The sequence below is a fragment of the Euprymna scolopes genome, chromosome 15 (genome assembly GCF_053919585.1).
Source record: "Euprymna scolopes isolate OS-2025 chromosome 15, ASM5391958v1, whole genome shotgun sequence".
NCBI classification, from domain to species: domain Eukaryota; kingdom Metazoa; phylum Mollusca; class Cephalopoda; order Sepiida; family Sepiolidae; genus Euprymna; species Euprymna scolopes.
Window position 1 is genome coordinate 32059846 of NC_136496.1, and position 19403 is coordinate 32079248.

General features: G+C 35.8%; 1 protein-coding gene across 1 annotated transcript; it reads right to left on the bottom strand.

Moving 5' to 3' along the window:
* Positions 1 to 9443: 9443 nt before the first annotated feature.
* Positions 9444 to 9788, bottom strand: LOC145293671 (protein CFDP2-like). Its single transcript, XM_080140045.1, has one exon. The coding sequence runs from the start codon at positions 9786 to 9788 to the stop codon at positions 9444 to 9446; it is 345 nt and encodes a 114-aa protein (XP_079996171.1).
* Between the last annotated feature and the right edge of the window lie 9615 nt (positions 9789 to 19403).

Here is a 19403-nt window from a genome sequence, read left to right on the forward strand (position 1 = left end):
CACATATGTGCATATATTTGCACGCCAGGCCGGGGATGTATGTGTACATGTGACCGTTTCTTTTAAGTATATATGTGTGTACGTGCGCATGTGTGTACCCGTGCCCGGGCCAGTAGCTAACCCTCTCCAAACAATTAACAACAAAAATACTAAAAAAAAAAAAATAAACCGAATCCCCCCCGCCTCCAAACATAAGCGAACACCCAACAGGTCAAGACATACTTACCAAGAAATCATCGCACCAACGAGACGCAAAAAAATTTAACATTAAGACTCGAATCTTAAAGTAATCCCCTCTTCCACCCCCACATATTCCCCTTCCTCTCCATGTATCCCTATGCCCTCAGCCACACCAGAAATGAACCTCCCAGACCCTCCCCCACAAGTTCCTTAAACCCCAAAACTAAAACATTACATATATATATATATATATATATATATATATATATATATATATATATATATATATATATATATATATTAGTTATGGAAGATATTTTAACTTAAAAAAATGTATTTTTTTTTTTTTTACACAGTGATCACCACTTATCAAGGCCCGGAAGCCACTCAGGGATAAGGGTTATTGCAAGTACATTAAGTTAGTGAGGATATTTGCTGAAGTGTTTACTTAAGGGGGCGGTTCATTAGGAATTTGTTAACATTGGACTTGAAGACACCAAGTTGTAGTCCGGAGGGAAGCAGGCAGACGGAACAGAGTTCCACAGGCGTGCAGTTCTAAGAAAGAAGCTTTGTTCATGGAATCCCCGTTTTGATTTAGGCACAGATATAGAGTGGGGGAAATTTTTCACAGTGGATTCAGCTAGACGGGTGTTTTTCGTGAAAGATTGGCGAGGGGGGACCAGAGATTGGAGTTCAGACGAGCATCTGCCATGGAAATAACGATAAAACAAGGACAGGCTCGCAACGTCTCTTCTGTGGGAGAGAGGTTGCAGAGTAGAGAAAAGGGCATCCCCCACTAAGCCACGAAGTCTATTTTGTACTCTGTCAAGGCAGGATAGGCTGTTTTTAGCAGCTCCTGCCCAGATATGGCAACAGTATTCCATCCTTGGACGTACTTGGCTTTTATATAGATAGAGAATTGCATCAGTAGTGAGATATCTTCTCGAGCGGTAGAAGGATCCCACCATCTTTCCAGCGACCTTGGCAACAGACTTGATGTACGTGTTCCATTTCAGATCAGGAGTAAAGGTCAAACCCAGAAGCTTGTCAAAACACGGAGCCTCACCCAGACGAGAGCCATCCATCACAATTGATGTCAGCTGGGGATCAGAGCGTTGATGATGTAAGGATAGGAGTTTGGTTTTGGATGCATTAAAGGTAACCAGCCGCATCTTCCCCCACTGAACCACGCGCTCAAGATCAGAGGAGAGAGAATCAGAGAGAACTTTGTCATTTACAGCCTTTGATGTGTTGCCGTAGATGGTTGTGTCATCAGCATAGATGTCAACGAATGATTTAAGTATGTGTTTAGGGAGGTCATTGATGTAGATCAGGAAGAGAGTTGGGCCCAGGATTGACCCCTAGGGGACTCCAGCATTTATATTGCAGGCCTCCGATTTTTGTCCATCGACCACTACTCTTATGAGCCTATCGGAGAGAAATGATTTAATGATTGAGAAAACATTTCCCGTTATACCGTAGCTGGAAATCTTGTGAAGTAGACCCTTATGCCATACCTTGTCAAAGGCCTTTGATATGTCAAGAGCAATTGCCCTAGAAAGGAAGCCTTTGTCACGAGATTCACTTATCCTGTGGGATATAACCGTCAGCACATCTGCAGTAGATCTTGCAGAGCGGAAACCATATTGAGTGTCACTAAGAAGGTTATTCCTGCTGAGGTGGTTGACTATTTCTCTATTTAATATGGATTCCAGCAACTTACTCATAACACACAGAAGACTTATAGGTCTGTATTGAGAGGGAGATGACTTATCACCTGAATTCTTAAATATAGGGCAAACTGAAGAGGTCTTCCAGGGAGTCGGAAAGCACTTCTCCTTAAGGCAGCGCTTAAATAGTTTCGTAAGTATGGGAGCAAGTTCTGGTTGAAGCTTTTTTAACACTATAATTGGGATGCCATCAGGGCCAGTTGCTTTACTGGAATCTAGGTTCTTTATTAGTTTGGCAACCTCCTGCACGGATATTTGTATGTTACCTAGCTTGTTCTGTGTTATAGGAGGAAATATGGAGAGTTGATGGCCTTCGTCGCATTGAGTAGAATTAGCTGCAAAGTTCTTTGCAAATAGTTTGGCCTTGTCTGACGCTGACGAGATGACCTCTGGTCCATTGATAATGGTTGGTATAGAACGCACACTTCTGTTCAGGATTTTATTTGTTAATTGCCAAAACTGGTGGGAACCAAGTCGCTGATCAGCTACCTTGGATTTAACAGATTGGGCATATAGCTCTCTTGCATTTTTGATTACTCTTTTACAGTGGTTGCTGGCAGACCTGAAAGCAGTTTTAGTTTCAGTGCATCTATTACGTTGGTAGCTATGGAAAAAGTGATTTCTGTGCGCGATAGCAGCAGCACATTCTGGGGAGAACCATGGCTGGCTGTTAGGTTTTTGTTGAAATTTTTTAGATGGTATGAATTGGTCTATGCCTACAATTAACCATTCGGTCAGATCTGATACTATAGAGGACACATCCTTTTTAAACATGGAGTGCAGAGGTAAATCAGATATGAATGTACGGAAGCTATCCCAGTCAGCCATAGAGTATCGGTATACAGTACGGTGGAGGGGTACGTCTGGGGGCTTCTTTCATTTCGTTTGAATTTTAGTTCTTCTTTAGAAAATTATTTTGCCAGTAGAAAATTATTTTGCCAGTAGGCCATTATTTTGCCAGTAGAAAATTATTTTGCCAGTAGGCCATTATTTTGCCAGTAGAAAATTATTTTGCCAGTAGGCAAATTTCCTGCAATCGCTGAATCAATCTGCTTTTATGAATACACAATAGTTCTAATGTTATTTCAGTGATCATCAGACACATGGCACACTGTCTCGGAGATTTAATATGTGCACACACACACTTGTATATATATATATATATATATATATTTGCGTGTGAGAATGTGTGTGAGGACACTTCTCAACCCATATACTCAAAAATAATTCTGATCAACAGACTTGGAATTTAGTATATAAGATTTTAAGACATAAGCAAAACACTTTAATCGATTTTCACATGGAAAAAAAAAATTGAAAATTTGGTACGTGGGGCGTGGTCATCGGATTTTTATCTGTTTGTCAATTGTTTCATGAGGGTTGAAAACAGTTTTTAAAGATCGTTGCAAGCTGGTCTAATGGTTATCGCACTTAACTCACTGTCTTTAAGGTTTGGTTTCAGTCTCAGCTCGAGTAATTTTTTTTTTTACTTAGAAGAAGTGAGCTGTTTAGAAGAAACATAATACTCACATGAAACTGTCTTAGTTTCTTTCCTTTTTTTACTTCATTTTTTAAAAGGAATTTAACGTTACGTTTAATACCGGGTAACACCGGGTATATCTTCCAGTATATATATATATATATATATATATATATATATATATATATATATAGTGGAGGTGGTAATTAATAAAAACTGAAGAAAGTGCTCAATACTGTTGTAGAGCAAATATGCGTTTTATTTTTTATTACCGTATCTTTCTGTTAAAAGTTTTTCTGTAGAAGTCTGAGGACGCTACAGACGGCAAAAAAAACGGCCGTGTAGCCGAAACAATTATGTAACTTAAGAGAAAGATACGGTAATAAAAAATAAAACGTATACACACACACACACACACACACACACACACACACACACACACACACACACACACACACATATATATATATATATATATATATATATATATATATGCACACACACATACGAGGACGTACAATAAGCAATGCCCCTGATCCACTTACCATAGCAGTAGAGCAACGAAACTTGGCACAGTTATTAGTCTTTCTCTACATAGGAACCTTCCAGAGTTATGCATTTCTCCCATCGTTTGATGCAGCTCTGGAGACCGTTTTTTTAGAACACCCCAGGTTGGTCCTCCAATCATGACGTGACTTCAGAAATCAAGGCTGCATCACCTGGGAAACGCTTTCCTTTCAAAAACAACTTCATGGCTGGGAAGAGATGAAAGTCAGAGGGTTCAAGGTCAGGAGAGTAGGGAGGATGGGGAAGATTTCATAAACACACACCCGTGCTTCTGATCTGGCGACATGCAAGTTATGGACCGGAGCGTTGTCCTGCAGGAGGAGGGTACCATTGCTGATCTTGCCCCGCCTCTTGATTTTGATAGCTTCCCTTAATTTCCTCAAAAGTGAAGCATAATAGGCTCCTGTAATTGTGGTACCCTTTGCAAGGAAATCTGTCATCACTACTCCGTCCTGGTCCCAGAAGATTGTTAGCATGACCTTGCCAGCGGAGGGCTGCACCCTTGCCTTCTTTGGAGTTTGTGATTCCAAATGCTTCCACTGCATTGACTGGGCTTTGATCTCTGGATTATAGTGATTAACCCAGGTTTCATCCTGTGTAATCAGTCTTTTGAAAAACGTTGACTCATCTTCTTGGCACATCTCCAAATTTATCCTCGAGCACTTGACGCGTTCTAGCTTCTGGAATGGTGTGAGCAACCTGGGAATCCATCTGGTAGACACCTTACGCATATGCAAACGGTCATGAATGATAGTTTCCACATACCCTGTACTAATCCTGACTTCTTGGGCTATTTGGCGAATAGTAATGCGCCGATCTTCCAAAATGGCAGCCTCAACTTGATGGACAGATGTCTCATCAATGGCAGAAGGAGGGGGGGGCGACCAGGTCTGGGAACTGTTTCCACAGACTTCCAGCCATGTTTGAATTCACGATGCCAGCGTTTTATAACATCATATAATGGGGCATTATCACCATAAGTTTCTTTCATTTCATCAAAAGTCTCCTGTAGTATGCATCCTTTCAAATACAAAAACCGGATCACTGCTCGACATTCAACAGGCTCCATTTCACATCTGACTCAGTTCAAACACAAACAGAAACTACAATTAGTTCAGAGCTGTAATTTGCCACGTAACCCCTAGAGATATAAATGATTGCACATGCAAAATTTCAGCTAGATCCGACAAGTGGGTCAGGGGCATTACTTATTGCACACCCCTCGTATATATACAAATGCATATATACACACACATACATATACACACATATATGCGCACTCAGACACACCTAACTAATATTCCTGGTGGACCAATGCAAAAGAAATCCAAAAAATTGCACTTAAAGCAACAACGAGGATACTAAAAAGAGCTCTCGGTTGGTTTCAATAAAAAGCAGGGCAATGTTGGCAGTTGATTAGGCTGCTCCATACACAGTGTTACAATCTAAAAGGAAGAAAATTAATATATATATACACACAAACACACATATATATACACACATATATACACACACATATACACACACACACATATATATATACACACACACACACACACACACACACACACATATATGTTCATATCTCTTTGTATATCGATCTACCTGTTTGTGTATCTATTTCCGATTCTTTGTCAATCCCAACCCTAACGTTGTCACTTGGGGCGTTGAGTTGTCAGAGTTTGTTTAATTGAGAAAGGACTTATCGGTTTATCTTTATCGTTTCCGTTCCTGCAAGGGCACGTAGAAGCAGAAATCGTTTCAGAGAAAGGATTCCCACCATCGACCTCTGCACGCAGTCGGATCGACCCACGAATTCTCACCGTCGCCTTTCCTATCCCCCGTCCTCCGGATCGACACACTAAACATCATCTCCTATACCAAAGGTTATGAAAAGAGAGGATTTCGCAAATGACTTTGTGACAAATTGATCGTGCGACTTCTCCAGTGAACAGGATCAATTTCTGTCACAGTTAACAATGGGTGTAACAGCCTTACATTGTCATGCTAAAATGTTCAGAGATTGGTTTTAAATGAATCTAGACAAATATGAATTTGTACATATCGAACATATTTGTTTATCTATCTATATATCTATAAAAGTGAAAATGTGTGTGTGTGTGTGTGTGTGTGTGTGTGCCATTCTCTACCAAATAACTGTCAATTTTCGGTCTGCAGACTCGCGATTTGATATACGGAGTATTGAAATTTGGGAATTTCGGCCAGAAATTTGGCTGTTAAGAGGTCAAAGTTCAACTATTTGACCTTTGAGAACTCTACCAAACTACTTCGTCAATTTTGTGGCTAAACACTTGAAATTTTAGATATAGACTACTAGGACATTGATCTAACTTTATAATTTGATTTGAGCGCAAAAGAAGAAATGTTAAGGGGTCAAAATTGGGGTAAAAATTTTAAAAAATTTGACGTCTGCGGTCTATGCCAACTTTTCCCTATAGTTGCTAAGGAAACCTATTATATAGACAGGCATTACCGTACATATTCGCACTTTTTAATATATGCACATGCACATAAAGTTATGAACAATACATAGGGCCCGAGAAAAGCCAGGTGGAACTGCTAGTATATATATATATATATATATATATATATATAATTATTTTTTTACTATAATAATTAAATGCCTACAGACACTAGTGTTTCATCCTTTCGGGAATCTTCAGTGCAGGGTGTCACAATTAACACCAGTCGACAGATTCGAACTTGGCAACACGTGCCACATCTGACTCGATTAGCAAAAATCGTATCCAATCGGCTACCATTAACCGCATGAAATAACGTTGAATTTAAACATTTTTAATTTTAAATGTTCTGTACGCCAGTCAGACAGTGACCTAATCGTTATACGATGATCTATGCATAAGAGCTAAATTGACCGACTTAATTCAACTAAAAGTGCTCAACGATAAGAAACGAGTTTCTTAAAGGGGCTGTCATAATTATTTTTTACTATAATAATTAAATACCTACACATTTTCATTTTATTGTTATGTATATCTAGTGAAATACTGTTATTTTACTAATTTGCAACAAAACGAGTGACACAGTTTATATAATTTATATATATATATATATATATATATATATATATATATATATATATATATATATAAACTCTGTCAATCGCTTTATTACAGATTAGTAAAATATCAATATTTCACTAGATATACGTCATAATAAAATGAAAATTGTACCATGAAATGGCTGCTGTTATTTCCCAAAAGTTTATTCAAATTCATGCCATATTTACGAAGTTATGGGATTTTATTTATTATCAAAGAAATTATACTGTCCATCGCTTTATTGGAGATTTTTTAAAATGCCAAAAATTCAGGCGAACAAAAAATTATCGAAAAGCAATGGATAGTTACTGGACTCGCAGAAGGATTGTCCATCAAAGATTTAGCCATGGAGCTGGAAAGGGATCCAAGAACCTTGGCCTCATTCTTGAACAGCCGAACACCAAATCCAGAAAAATAAGGGCACCAGGAGAAACCTTTCAGATCGTGATATTTGGAAAATCTGTAGGGAAGTGAATCTTCTGTTTTTAAATCGCAATGTGTTGAATGAGACTGCAAGGAACATCAAACCTCTTCCAAGGCCTCCATTGATCAAACAAGAAGTTTGAGGGAGACCTTCAAATTGTTCTTGAACTGTTTCCGCTGTCCTCCCATGGGTCTTTTTGCATTTGGACAGTTCACCGTAAATGAGCTGTTTTGGGAGCCTTGAATCAGGCATGCGGCATATATGACCTACCCAATGTACCTGGCACTACTGTAATATGGTGTGTACTGACGGAAGGTTTGACTGGGCTAGAACATCTGTGTTTTGATTTCTAACAATCTATGGAGGTCATATCGAAATTGTTCAGTTTCTTTGCATTTCTGGCGTATAGAGTCCAAGTTTCACAAGCATACATGAGGATGGTAAAAATCACAGCTCAGTATACTTGGTGGTTGGTCTGCAGCTGAATTCTTCTATGCTCCCATACAGTGGTTCTAAGACGTCCAAAGGCAGCAGTAACCTTGGCTATTCTGCAGTACAACCCTTGACAGAGCCTGGAGCTATGCCACAAGAAAGCTGTTTTACAGCTTTCTCAACTTCTTGGGTGGTGGACAACTCAGTAAGGGCTTGGTTTGTTTCGATTTGTGGAAGTTGTTGAAAACATTGCCAGGGCCGCTGCGAAAAAGGTAGGCTCTCGCTACCGTGCTAGAAAACTACTGGCACCTGAAAGTATCCTGTACCTCTATAAGGCTACCATTCGCCCATGTATGAAGTATTGTTGTCACATTTGGGCTGGTGCATCTGCTGCTAGTCTCTCGCTCCTAGACAAGGTTCAAAAGGGAGTCGCCAATCTAATAGGCCCTGAAATGGCATCTAAGCTTCAGCCTCTGTCCCATTGACGAAACGTTGCATCCTTCTGCCTGTTCTACAAGTATTTTAATGGTGAATGCTCTGACGAACTGCAGACACTTGTGCCCTCACGACGTAGACACCCTCGACAAACCCGAAAGGCAGCTAAATCCCACCCCACACAGTAGAGATCCCTAGATGTAAAAGATCTTTATACTCCAGTAGTTTCTTCCCCAGAACCGCTAGACTCTGGAATTCCATTCCAGGTCCCTGCTTCCCTAACTGTGCTTACATGCAGAAGTTCAAGTGTAACGTGAACCGACATCTTGCTGCCCAAATCCCAACATAGTGCCCCAGTAGTTGCTGCCCCTGATAGTAGCCCCCTACACCAAAGTGGCAATGTGCCTTGTTTGGGGTGAAAATGTAAAAAAAAAAGAAAAAAAATTGTGTGATTGCCTCATCACTGATTAAAGAAGACCTGTTCATTACAGAGTTGAACTGCTCTGCCCATCTGTCTAAAATATTAACTCGCTTTGTTATCAGTTTTATCTCAGTAACATTTAGCAGAGTAGAAATGCCGATAGCTTGTAGTGCATATATTCTTTTTATGGCATCATAGAATCTCTTTTAGTCATGCATATCTGCATATTTCTGTATTTCCATAGATTTATCATTAAGCTAGTTTTCTTGTATTTTACGTAGTTTTGTTTGTACTGCGAATGTTTGAAAATGTTTACTTTATTAAGGCAGATCTTGGATGCTGCTAAAGTGCGTTGTAACACATGTACGTTTTTTTAGAGTAGTTCCTGCATCTCTGCATCTTTTTTCTCAAACTATCTTGATCTTTCTTCTGGAATGATCCAAGCACTTCCAGTGATGACTTTTGTACAGCTTCCTTGAAGGTTGTCCAGTCGTCTTCAATATTAGAATGACCAAACTGTAGTTCAGTTAGTCCTACATACAGATTATTCACAAGTAGAATTGCATTTGCTTCCACTTTTAGTTTGGAGACGTTAATGCAGTTGGCTGATTGGCTGCAATGCCGGGTCTTAGCTTGGAGATAACAAGTCTGTGGTCCGCCCTGCACTCTGTACCACATATGGCATTGGTAATCAGAACACCTGTCTGTTTATCTTTCTGGTGATTACAAAGTCAATGAGATGCCAGTGCTTGGATATTAGGGGTATACAGGTGGTTTTATTCCTATTAAATTGCCGAAACACAGTATTAGTGATTAGGAAATCATGGGCGATGTCGGTCTTTAACAGCAGCAATCCATTACTATTACACTTGCCGACTCCATTTCTACCAATAGTTCCTTCCAAGGTTTGGTAGTCTGCACCAAGTCTGGCATTAAAGTCACCAAGAATGAATAACTTATCTCCTTTAGGAACTGTTGTCAGGATGTTTTCAAGTTCTTGATAGAACCTATCCTTCACCTCATCCGGATTGGTCATTATTGAAGCATATGTGCTGATTAGTGTCACATGACTCCTAATCCCAACCGGTAAGCGCATTGTCATTAAATGATCATTGGTCCATTTAGGTAGGGAAGTCAGTTTTCTGATGTATTTTGTTTGGATTGCAAATCCAACTCTTGCCTCTCTACGTTATTCAGTATTATGTCTGCTCCAGAAAAAGGTATAGCCGCCTTTTTTCTCAGTGAGTTGACCTTCACTCAGCTATGCAAGTTTCGGACAGGACTGCTAGGCTTTCGGGTCTGTTTGCTTTTGGGTTGTCAATAAGAGTATGTATATTCCATGTACTTATGGTGAGTAAAGTAATCGCTTGTTGTTTTGTTTTTCGAATTTTCTGAATTCAGGCTCAGTGAATGTTGTGGTAAACTTGCCCTGGTGTGATGAAGCAAGTAATCTTCAGGGCATTTTTTTAGCTCTTTTCTCATCCTATGGAGGTAAGCAGTGCATTTCTAAAGAGGCTGCTTAGTTACTCAAGCGTCTGCCAGATTCCTCTGCTGCTTTGGTAAGAAGGAAGATGACCATATAGCCTGAGCCGCCTGTATACAGGTTTGTTTGCTGTAGTCGCCAGTGTATCCACATCTGTTACGTCGCCACTCTCCCATCGCCACAGGTCTTGTTTTGTAATTGACCCACAACTTCTGCAATATCACGACTTGCGCGTGAATTAGTTTAAACTGTAGAGAACTTTCACAGCATTGTCCACACTTCCTTGCTTGAAAAACAATCTGTATCCAATGGCAAGACATACTCAGGACGACTCGAGATTATTCTAAGTGCAGGAGTTGCTAGAAACTTGCCAGATTTTTGTCAAAATAACTGTCTACAGAGCTGCAGTCCGAATTTTCTTTCAGGGTCGTTTCCCTTAGATTAGACTGCCTTTCAGAGCTGATGAACTCAACCTACCCGGGTTTGGAATAGGAGTTTTCCTTCTCTTTAAAACATGAACAAATAAAAACAAATCTAACACATATGATACGTAGAGCAAAGAGTCATGAGTTGCAGTGTTTTGTGCGAAGTTCAAATTGAAGGAGCGTTAAATACGGCATGATTCCTCAATGATCATTTAATTGTACCCATCATCACCATCGTCATGATCATTGAGGAATCGAATATTTTAAACAGAATCGGGAATTGTGTCGGAATCGGGGAAAAATAATGGAATCGTCCTATCACTAAATCCTAGATATAAAAATGCGAAAAGTATTAGATTAGGCACTAATAACTCCGATCCAATAGGAATAGATAATCCAATATCTGTTTTATTTCATTTTTGTGTTATAGTTATTTATTTCCATGTGTTCAGTCGAGTTTCGACAATAACTTGTGATAAAATTCGTATTCTCCAGATCTGCTAATTTAGCGAAAACTATAATAAGTTCTAATAGCGCAGAAATAGACATTACAATTAAGGAAAGTGAAAAAATTGGTAACCAGAACCCTAAAAGTGATCGTCTTTATAAGTGTAAAAAGTATATTTACTTATGACCAATTGACCACCAAAGGGATTAGATTTGAGATATCATTTTTATGCTGATTAATAAAATACCATTTTGCCATAAAAATAGAACAAGCTATGGAACCACTTGACATAAGGAGTTAAAAAATACTACTTTTAGGACAAAAAAAAAACTATCCATAGATACACGTCTTATAGTTAGCTTTTAATCCATAAAGCAACAGTTTTTCCCCCTTTTTATTAGAAACATCAACCAGTGAATGTGAGGACTAAAGGACTAAATAATGGAAGCGAGAGTTAGGAGGCTGGCGAAAGTAAATCCAATGTCTACTTTGTAGGTGTTTGTTATGTATTTTTGAAGTTTTAGCTGGACATACACACACATAAAAACTCACTGACAGTTGGCTTTATATAAGAAATGAAAATGCAACTTAAAAACTAATCATAAATAACTGACGGACGGACAAAGTAAAGGGATACTTGGACGCATCTTATTACGGATGTGTCCATTCAACCTATACGTTTTGTGTGGAAAATGCTATTTTAAATGTAAAAGCGTGACAGACCAACCAAGCCTCGTAAGAGAGATGCGTGGACGCCTCTAAAAGTAAAGAGGTAATTTTATGGATCCATGGATGCTGTAAACGACAGACGGGATTTTATTTCCATTCGAACGAACACGCAGACGGAAAGAAAAGCCACGCGCATTGAAGGCAGCTGTTGATGCACTGGGTAGTAAATCAAAGCCGCGGATTTTGGAAAAAGGATAAATTCTGATAAAAGACTGAGGAAAAGTTAATTTTATGCAGGATGTTTTCAGTTAAAAGGATCGTCCATGGAACGGTTCGCGACAGCTGCCAACTGTTTCACGTATTCAATACGAAATATATTATTGGGATCAATAGGATCCTACCAATAATCAGTGGCTGAAGCAGTTGGAGGTACCAATACAGCAAATACAATAATAGACTGCATGAATACAGCAGCTAAAGCGATTGAATATGTCAATGCAGTGGTTGAAGCAATTGAATATTCTTGTGAATACCCCCCCCCCCAAACGATAATAAATAAACACAGTGGTATATTCACAAAGTGCGTTTGCAGGACTACAGAGCAGTGTATTATAGAAAAAAACTGTTCTGCTATTTATTTATTTTTTTACTTACGTTCACCTCTAACAAAGAACATCGCCACTTGGACGTAAGAGGTTACTATTTGGGATCAGGTCTAGGAAAGATTAACCAGATGTTGGTTTACGCTACATTTAAACTTCTGCATATCAGTACAGGGACTCAGGTAGCAGGAAGGGAATTCCAAGTCTAGCTGTTCGAGGGAAGAAACTATTAAAATAGAAAGCTTTCTGGTATTTAGGGACCTCAATAGTTAAATGGGCGAGATCTTATTGCTAAGCGGGTTTTTCGGGGATATGTACGTCGAGGGGGTACAAGTGAAACAAGTTCATCAGAACACATCCACATTAAAATATTTGTAAAACAGGCACAGAGACACAACATTGTGGCTTTGGGTTAGAAACTGGAGCTTAGTTGATAAAGTGGGACCGATTAGATTGACAACTCTTTTTTTTGGACTCTTTCCAAGAGGGAGAGACTAGTTCTAGATGCACCAGCCCATATGTGACAACAATACTCCATGTATGGGAGAAGGGTGGCCTTGTAGAGGTACAGGATACTCTCAGGTGTTAGCAGTCTTCTAGCTCGATAGAGGGAACCCACCTTTTTTGCAGCAACATTTGCAATGTCCTCTATGTATTTGTACCAGTTCATATTGCCCGAAAATTTTAAGCCAAGGAGGTTGAAAGTAAAATTCTCAGGTAGGGTGTTATTTGTCATGGATATTTATTTCTTTTCTTATATATTTATTTTATTGTTATTATTATCCATATAATATTCTGATTGTTTCTTCCTTAACAAGTCTGTACTTTACTTTTGAAAAAGGCCAAATAAATTTTTTGTAAGGTAAACTACTTTTTGAAAAAAGGCCAAATAAATTTTTTGTAGGCCAAATTACTTTTTGAAAAAAGGCCAAATAAAATTTTTGTAGGCCAAATTACTTTTTGAAAAAAGGCCAAATAAATTTTTTGTAGGCCAAATTACTTTTTGAAAAAAGGCCAAATAAAATTTTTGAAGGCCAAACTACCTTTTGAAAAAGGCCGAATAAAAGTTTTTGTAGGTCATACTACTTTTTAAAAAAGGCCAAATAAAATTTTTGTAGGCCAAACTGTTTTTTTTTTTAATTCACGAAATTTGGCTTTAAACAGGCCAAATCTCGCAACCCCGGACTAGAATCTGTATATGAGAATGACTCCACCCTTTGCTGTTGCCTTGTTTTCGAATATCATTAAAATAAAAATATGTAATCATTGTTGAAAAGATGTGAGAAAAGAATTCATAGTAATTTCAATGTGTAGTGGTCCTTCGCCGAAAAAAAAGTAATCAAAACGTTACATAAAAGGGAAGATTCAAAAGAAATAGGGCAAAAAGAAGGACATGTGCTTCAAATAGAATACCACTCTTTTCATAGAAATGTTAATAAACTCATATTTGTTGCGTGTTACTAGTTTTTCTGTTCAAAAACTATGTTTTTTGTAATATCCAGAAAAATAACGACTTATAAGTCTAAAATAACGACTTATAAGTATATTTTTTTATTAAATATATTTCATCTATTCTGTGGAATTTTCACAGATCCTGCTAGTTAATATTAATAGTATTATTATAAATTTACGTACATATGTTTTTTTCATGATTAGATACATTGTTTTAAATTAGATGGAAAATGTAAAAAAATTTTTACTTGATTTTTTTTAAAAAGTTGCATATTAGAATAAAAAAAAACTCTGAATCATCTTAGAAACGATCGTACGCCTAATCTTTGTTGAGCTTGAATTCTGCGAATGAGTATAAATAACGTTATCGATTAATTTGTTTAAACTCTCTCTCTTTCTATCTCTCTCTCTCTCTCTCTCTCTCTCTCTCTCTATATATATATATATATATATATATATATATATATGTAGCCACTCTTTTATAAGTCACTTTAAATGTGTGTGTGTGTGAGAGAGAGTTCTTTCCTCATAAATTCCAAAACAGCTGAGCCTATCTTTGCAAGTTTCACACAAAGCTAATTTATATGTCTGGCAGTGTTCTTAGATATGATTTTTTCAGAAATTCATCCGATAAGTATCGACCGTATTGGCTTGCCTTTCCGTCGGACTTTGTCTGCTACACCGAGAAAAGAATCCTTGTAACTGGACGAACCTAGGTCTCCAAACCACCCGGCCAGCTTCGTATGTATAGCCATAGCAGACGCGGTAGTGCATCAGATACAGAAACATTAAATTGCCTTCATCATCATGTCTAATTCAGTAATTTAAGCAGGTGGACCTATCAATGCAAGAGTTGAAGCAGCTAGATATGTCAATGCAATAGTATTTTTACTATCTCTATATCAATACAGCGGTTAACGTAGTGTATGTATCAATACAGTACTTGATGTAGTTCTACATATCAATAAAGCATTATAAGTAGATTTCTGTTGTATCGTGAAAAACAATATACAGACAAATTAGTAATGGGCCGGCCGACGCTATAGATGGAACTCTGTACTAAAGTTACGTAACCTGCTGATGTCAGAGATTAAAGTCTAAAGATACAACCGGAAATCCTTCCGTTATATCGCATTGCAAAATTAAATTACGAATATCGCCAAAACTGAATGCATCTTTTTTTTTTTTTTACTACGGACAAGAAATTATTTTCCATTTGAACACGTGCAATTAAATTTTTACTACGGACAAGAAATTATTTTCCATTTGAACACGTGCAATTAAATTTTTACTACGGACAAGAAATTATTTTCCATTTGGACACGTGCAATTAAATGTTTACTACGTATAAGAAATTATTTTCCATTCAAACACGTGCAATTAAATTTTTACTACGGACAAGAAATTATTTTCCATTTGGACACGTGCAATTAAATTTTTACTACGGACAAGAAATTATTTTCCGTTTGAACACGTGCAATTAAATTTTTACTACGGACAAGAAATTATTTTCCGTTTGAACACGTGCAATTAAATTTTTACTACGGACAAGAAATTATTTTCCATTTGAACACGTGCAATTAAATTTTTACTACGGACAAGAAATTATTTTCCATTTGGACACGTGCAATTAAATTTTTACTACGGACAAGAAATTATTTTCCATATGGACATGTGCAATTAAATTTTTACTACGTACAATACATTATTTTCCATTTAAACACGTGCAATTAAATTTTTACTACGGACAAGAAATTATTTTCTATTTGGACACGTGCAATTAAATTTTTACTACGGACAAGAAATTATTTTCCATTTGAACACGTGCAATTAAATTTTTACTACGGACAAGAAATTATTTTCCATTTGGACATGTGCAATTAAATTTTTACTACGTACAAGAAATTATTTTCCATTTGAACACGTGCAATTAAATTTTTACTATGGACAAGAAACTATTTTCCATTTAACACGTGCAATTAAATTTTTACTACGGACAAGAAATTATTTTCCATTTGGACACGTGCATTTAAATTTTTACTACGTACAAGAAATTATTTTCCATTTGAACACGTGCAATTAAATTTTTACTACGGACAAGAAATTATTTTCCATTTGAACACGTGCAATTAAATTTTTACTACGGACAAGAAATTATTTTCCATTTGGACACGTGCAATTAAATTTTTACTACGGACAAGAAGTTATTTTCCATTTGGACACGTGCAATTAAATTTTTACTACGTACAAGAAATTATTTTCCATTTAAACACGTGCAATTAAATTTTTACTACGGACAAGAAATTATTTTCTATTTGGACACGTGCAATTAAATTTTTACTATGGACTAGAAATTATTTTCCATTTGAACACGTGCAATTAAATTTTTACTACGGACAAGAAATTATTTTCTATTTGGACACGTGCAATTAAATTTTTACTACGTACAATACATTATTTACCATTTAAACACGTGCAATTAAATTTTTACTACGTACAAGAAATTATTTTCCATTTGGACACGTGCAATTAAATTTTTACTACGGACAAGAAATTATTTTCCATTTTGACACGTGCAATTAAATTTTTACTACGGACAAGAAATTATTTTCCATTTGGACACGTGCAATTAAATTTTTACTACGTACACGAAATTTTTTTCCATTTTAACACGTGCAATTAAATTTTTACTACGTACAAGAAATTATTTTCCATTTGAACACGTGCAATTAAATATTTACTACGTACAAGAAATTATTTTCCATTTGAACACGTGCAATTAAATGTTTACTGCGGACAAGAAATTATTTTCCATTTGGACACGTGCAATTAAATTTTTACTACGGACAAGAAATTATTTTCCATTTGAACACGTGCAATTAAATTTTTACTACGTACACGAAATTATTTACCATTTTAACACGTGCAATTAAATTTTTACTACGGACAAGAAATTATTTTCCATTTGAACACGTGTAATTAAATTTTTACTACGTACAAGAAATTATTTTCCATTTGAACACGTGCAATTAAATTTTTACTACGCACAAGAAATTATTTTCCATTTGGACACGTGGAATTAAATTTTTACTACGTACAAGAAATTATTTTCCATTTGGACACGTTCAATTAAATTTTTACTACGCACAAGAAATTATTTTCCATTTTAACACGTGCAATTAAATTTTTACTACGTACACGAAATTATTTACCATTTTAACACGTGCAATTAAATGTTTACTACGTACAAGAAATTATTTTCCATTTAAACACGAGCAATTAAATGTTTACTGCGGACAAGAAATTATTTTCCATTTGGACACGTGCAATTAAATTTTTACTATGGACAAAAAACTATTTTCCATTTAACACGTGCAATTAAATTTTTACTACGGACAAGAAATTATTTTCCATTTGGACACGTGCATTTAAATTTTTACTACGTACAAGAAATTATTTTCCATTTGAACACGTGCAATTAAATTTTTACTACGGACAAGAAATTATTTTCCATTTGAACACGTGCAATTAAATTTTTACTACGGACAAGAAATTATTTTCCATTTGGACACGTGCAATTAAATTTTTACTACGGACAAGAAGTTATTTTCCATTTGGACACGTGCAATTAAATTTTTACTACGTACAAGAAATTATTTTCCATTTAAACACGTGCAATTAAATTTTTACTACGGACAAGAAATTATTTTCTATTTGGACACGTGCAATTAAATTTTTACTATGGACTAGAAATTATTTTCCATTTGAACATGTGCAATTAAATTTTTACTACGGACAAGAAATTATTTTCCATTTGGACACGTGCAATTAAATTTTTACTACGTACAATACATTATTTACCATTTAAACACGTGCAATTAAATTTTTACTACGTACAAGAAATTATTTTCCATTTGGACACGTGCAATTAAATTTTTACTACGGACAAGAAATTATTTTCCATTTTGACACGTGCAATTAAATTTTTACTACGGACAAGAAATTATTTTCCATTTGGACACGTGCAATTAAATTTTTACTACGTACACGAAATTATTTTCCATTTTAACACGTGCAATTAAATTTTTACTACGTACAAGAAATTATTTTCCATTTGAACACGTGCAATTAAATATTTACTACGTACAAGAAATTATTTTCCATTTGAACACGTGCAATTAAATTTTTACTGCGGACAAGAAATTATTTTCCATTTGGACACGTGCAATTAAATTTTTACTACGGACAAGAAATTATTTTCCATTTGAACACGTGCAATTAAATTTTTACTACGGACAAGAAATTATTTACCATTTTAACACGTGCAATTAAATTTTTACTACGGACAAGAAATTATTTTCCATTTGAACACGTGTAATTAAATTTTTACTACGTACAAGAAATTATTTTCCATTTGAACACGTGCAATTAAATTTTTACTACGCACAAGAAATTATTTTCCATTTGGACACGTGGAATTAAATTTTTACTACGTACAAGAAATTATTTTCCATTTGGACACGTTCAATTAAATTTTTACTACGCACAAGAAATTATTTTCCATTTTAACACGTGCAATTAAATTTTTACTACGTACACGAAATTATTTACCATTTTAACACGTGCAATTAAATGTTTACTACGTACAAGAAATTATTTTCCATTTAAACACGAGCAATTAAATGTTTACTGCGGACAAGAAATTATTTTCCATTTGGACACGTGCAATTAAATTTTTACTACGTACACGAAATTATTTTCCATTTGGACACGTGCAATTAAATTTTTACTACGGACAAGAAATTATTTTCCATTTGGACACGTGCAATTAAATTTTTACTACGTACACGAAATTATTTACCATTTTAACACGTGCAATTAAATTTTTACTACGTACAAGAAATTATTTTCCATTTGAACACGTGCAATTAAATTTTTACTACGTACACGAAATTATTTTCCATTTGAACACGAGCAATTAAATGTTTACTGCGGACAAGAAATTATTTTCCATTTGGACACGTGCAATTATATATTTACTACGTACACGAAATTATTTTCCATTTGGACACGTGCAATTAAATTTTTACTACGGACAATAAATTATTTTCTCATTTTAACACGTGCAATTAAATATTTACTACGTACACGAAGTTATTTTCCATTTTAACACGTGCAATTAAATTTTTACTACGGACAAGAAGTTATTTTCCATTTGGACATGTGCAATTAAATTTTTACTACGTACAAGAAATTATTTTCCATTTGAACACGTGCAATTAAATTTTTACTACGTACAAGAAATTATTTTCCATTTGGACACGTGCAATTAAATTTTTACTACGTACAAGAAATAATTTTCCATTTGGACACGTGCAATTAAATTTTTACTACGGACAAGAAATTATTTTCCATTTGAACACGTGCAATTAAATTTTTACTACGTACAATAAATTATTTTCCATTTGAACACGTGCAATTAAATTTTTACTACGTACAAGAAATTATTTTCCATTTTAACACGAGCAATTAAATGTTTACTGCGGACAAGAAATTGTTTTCCATTTGGACA

Bases quoted from the DNA above. Each gene is read 5' to 3' on its own strand.
- LOC145293671 (XM_080140045.1), bottom strand. From the start codon at position 9,788: ATGACCAATCCGGATGAGGTGAAGGATAGGTTCTATCAAGAACTTGAA.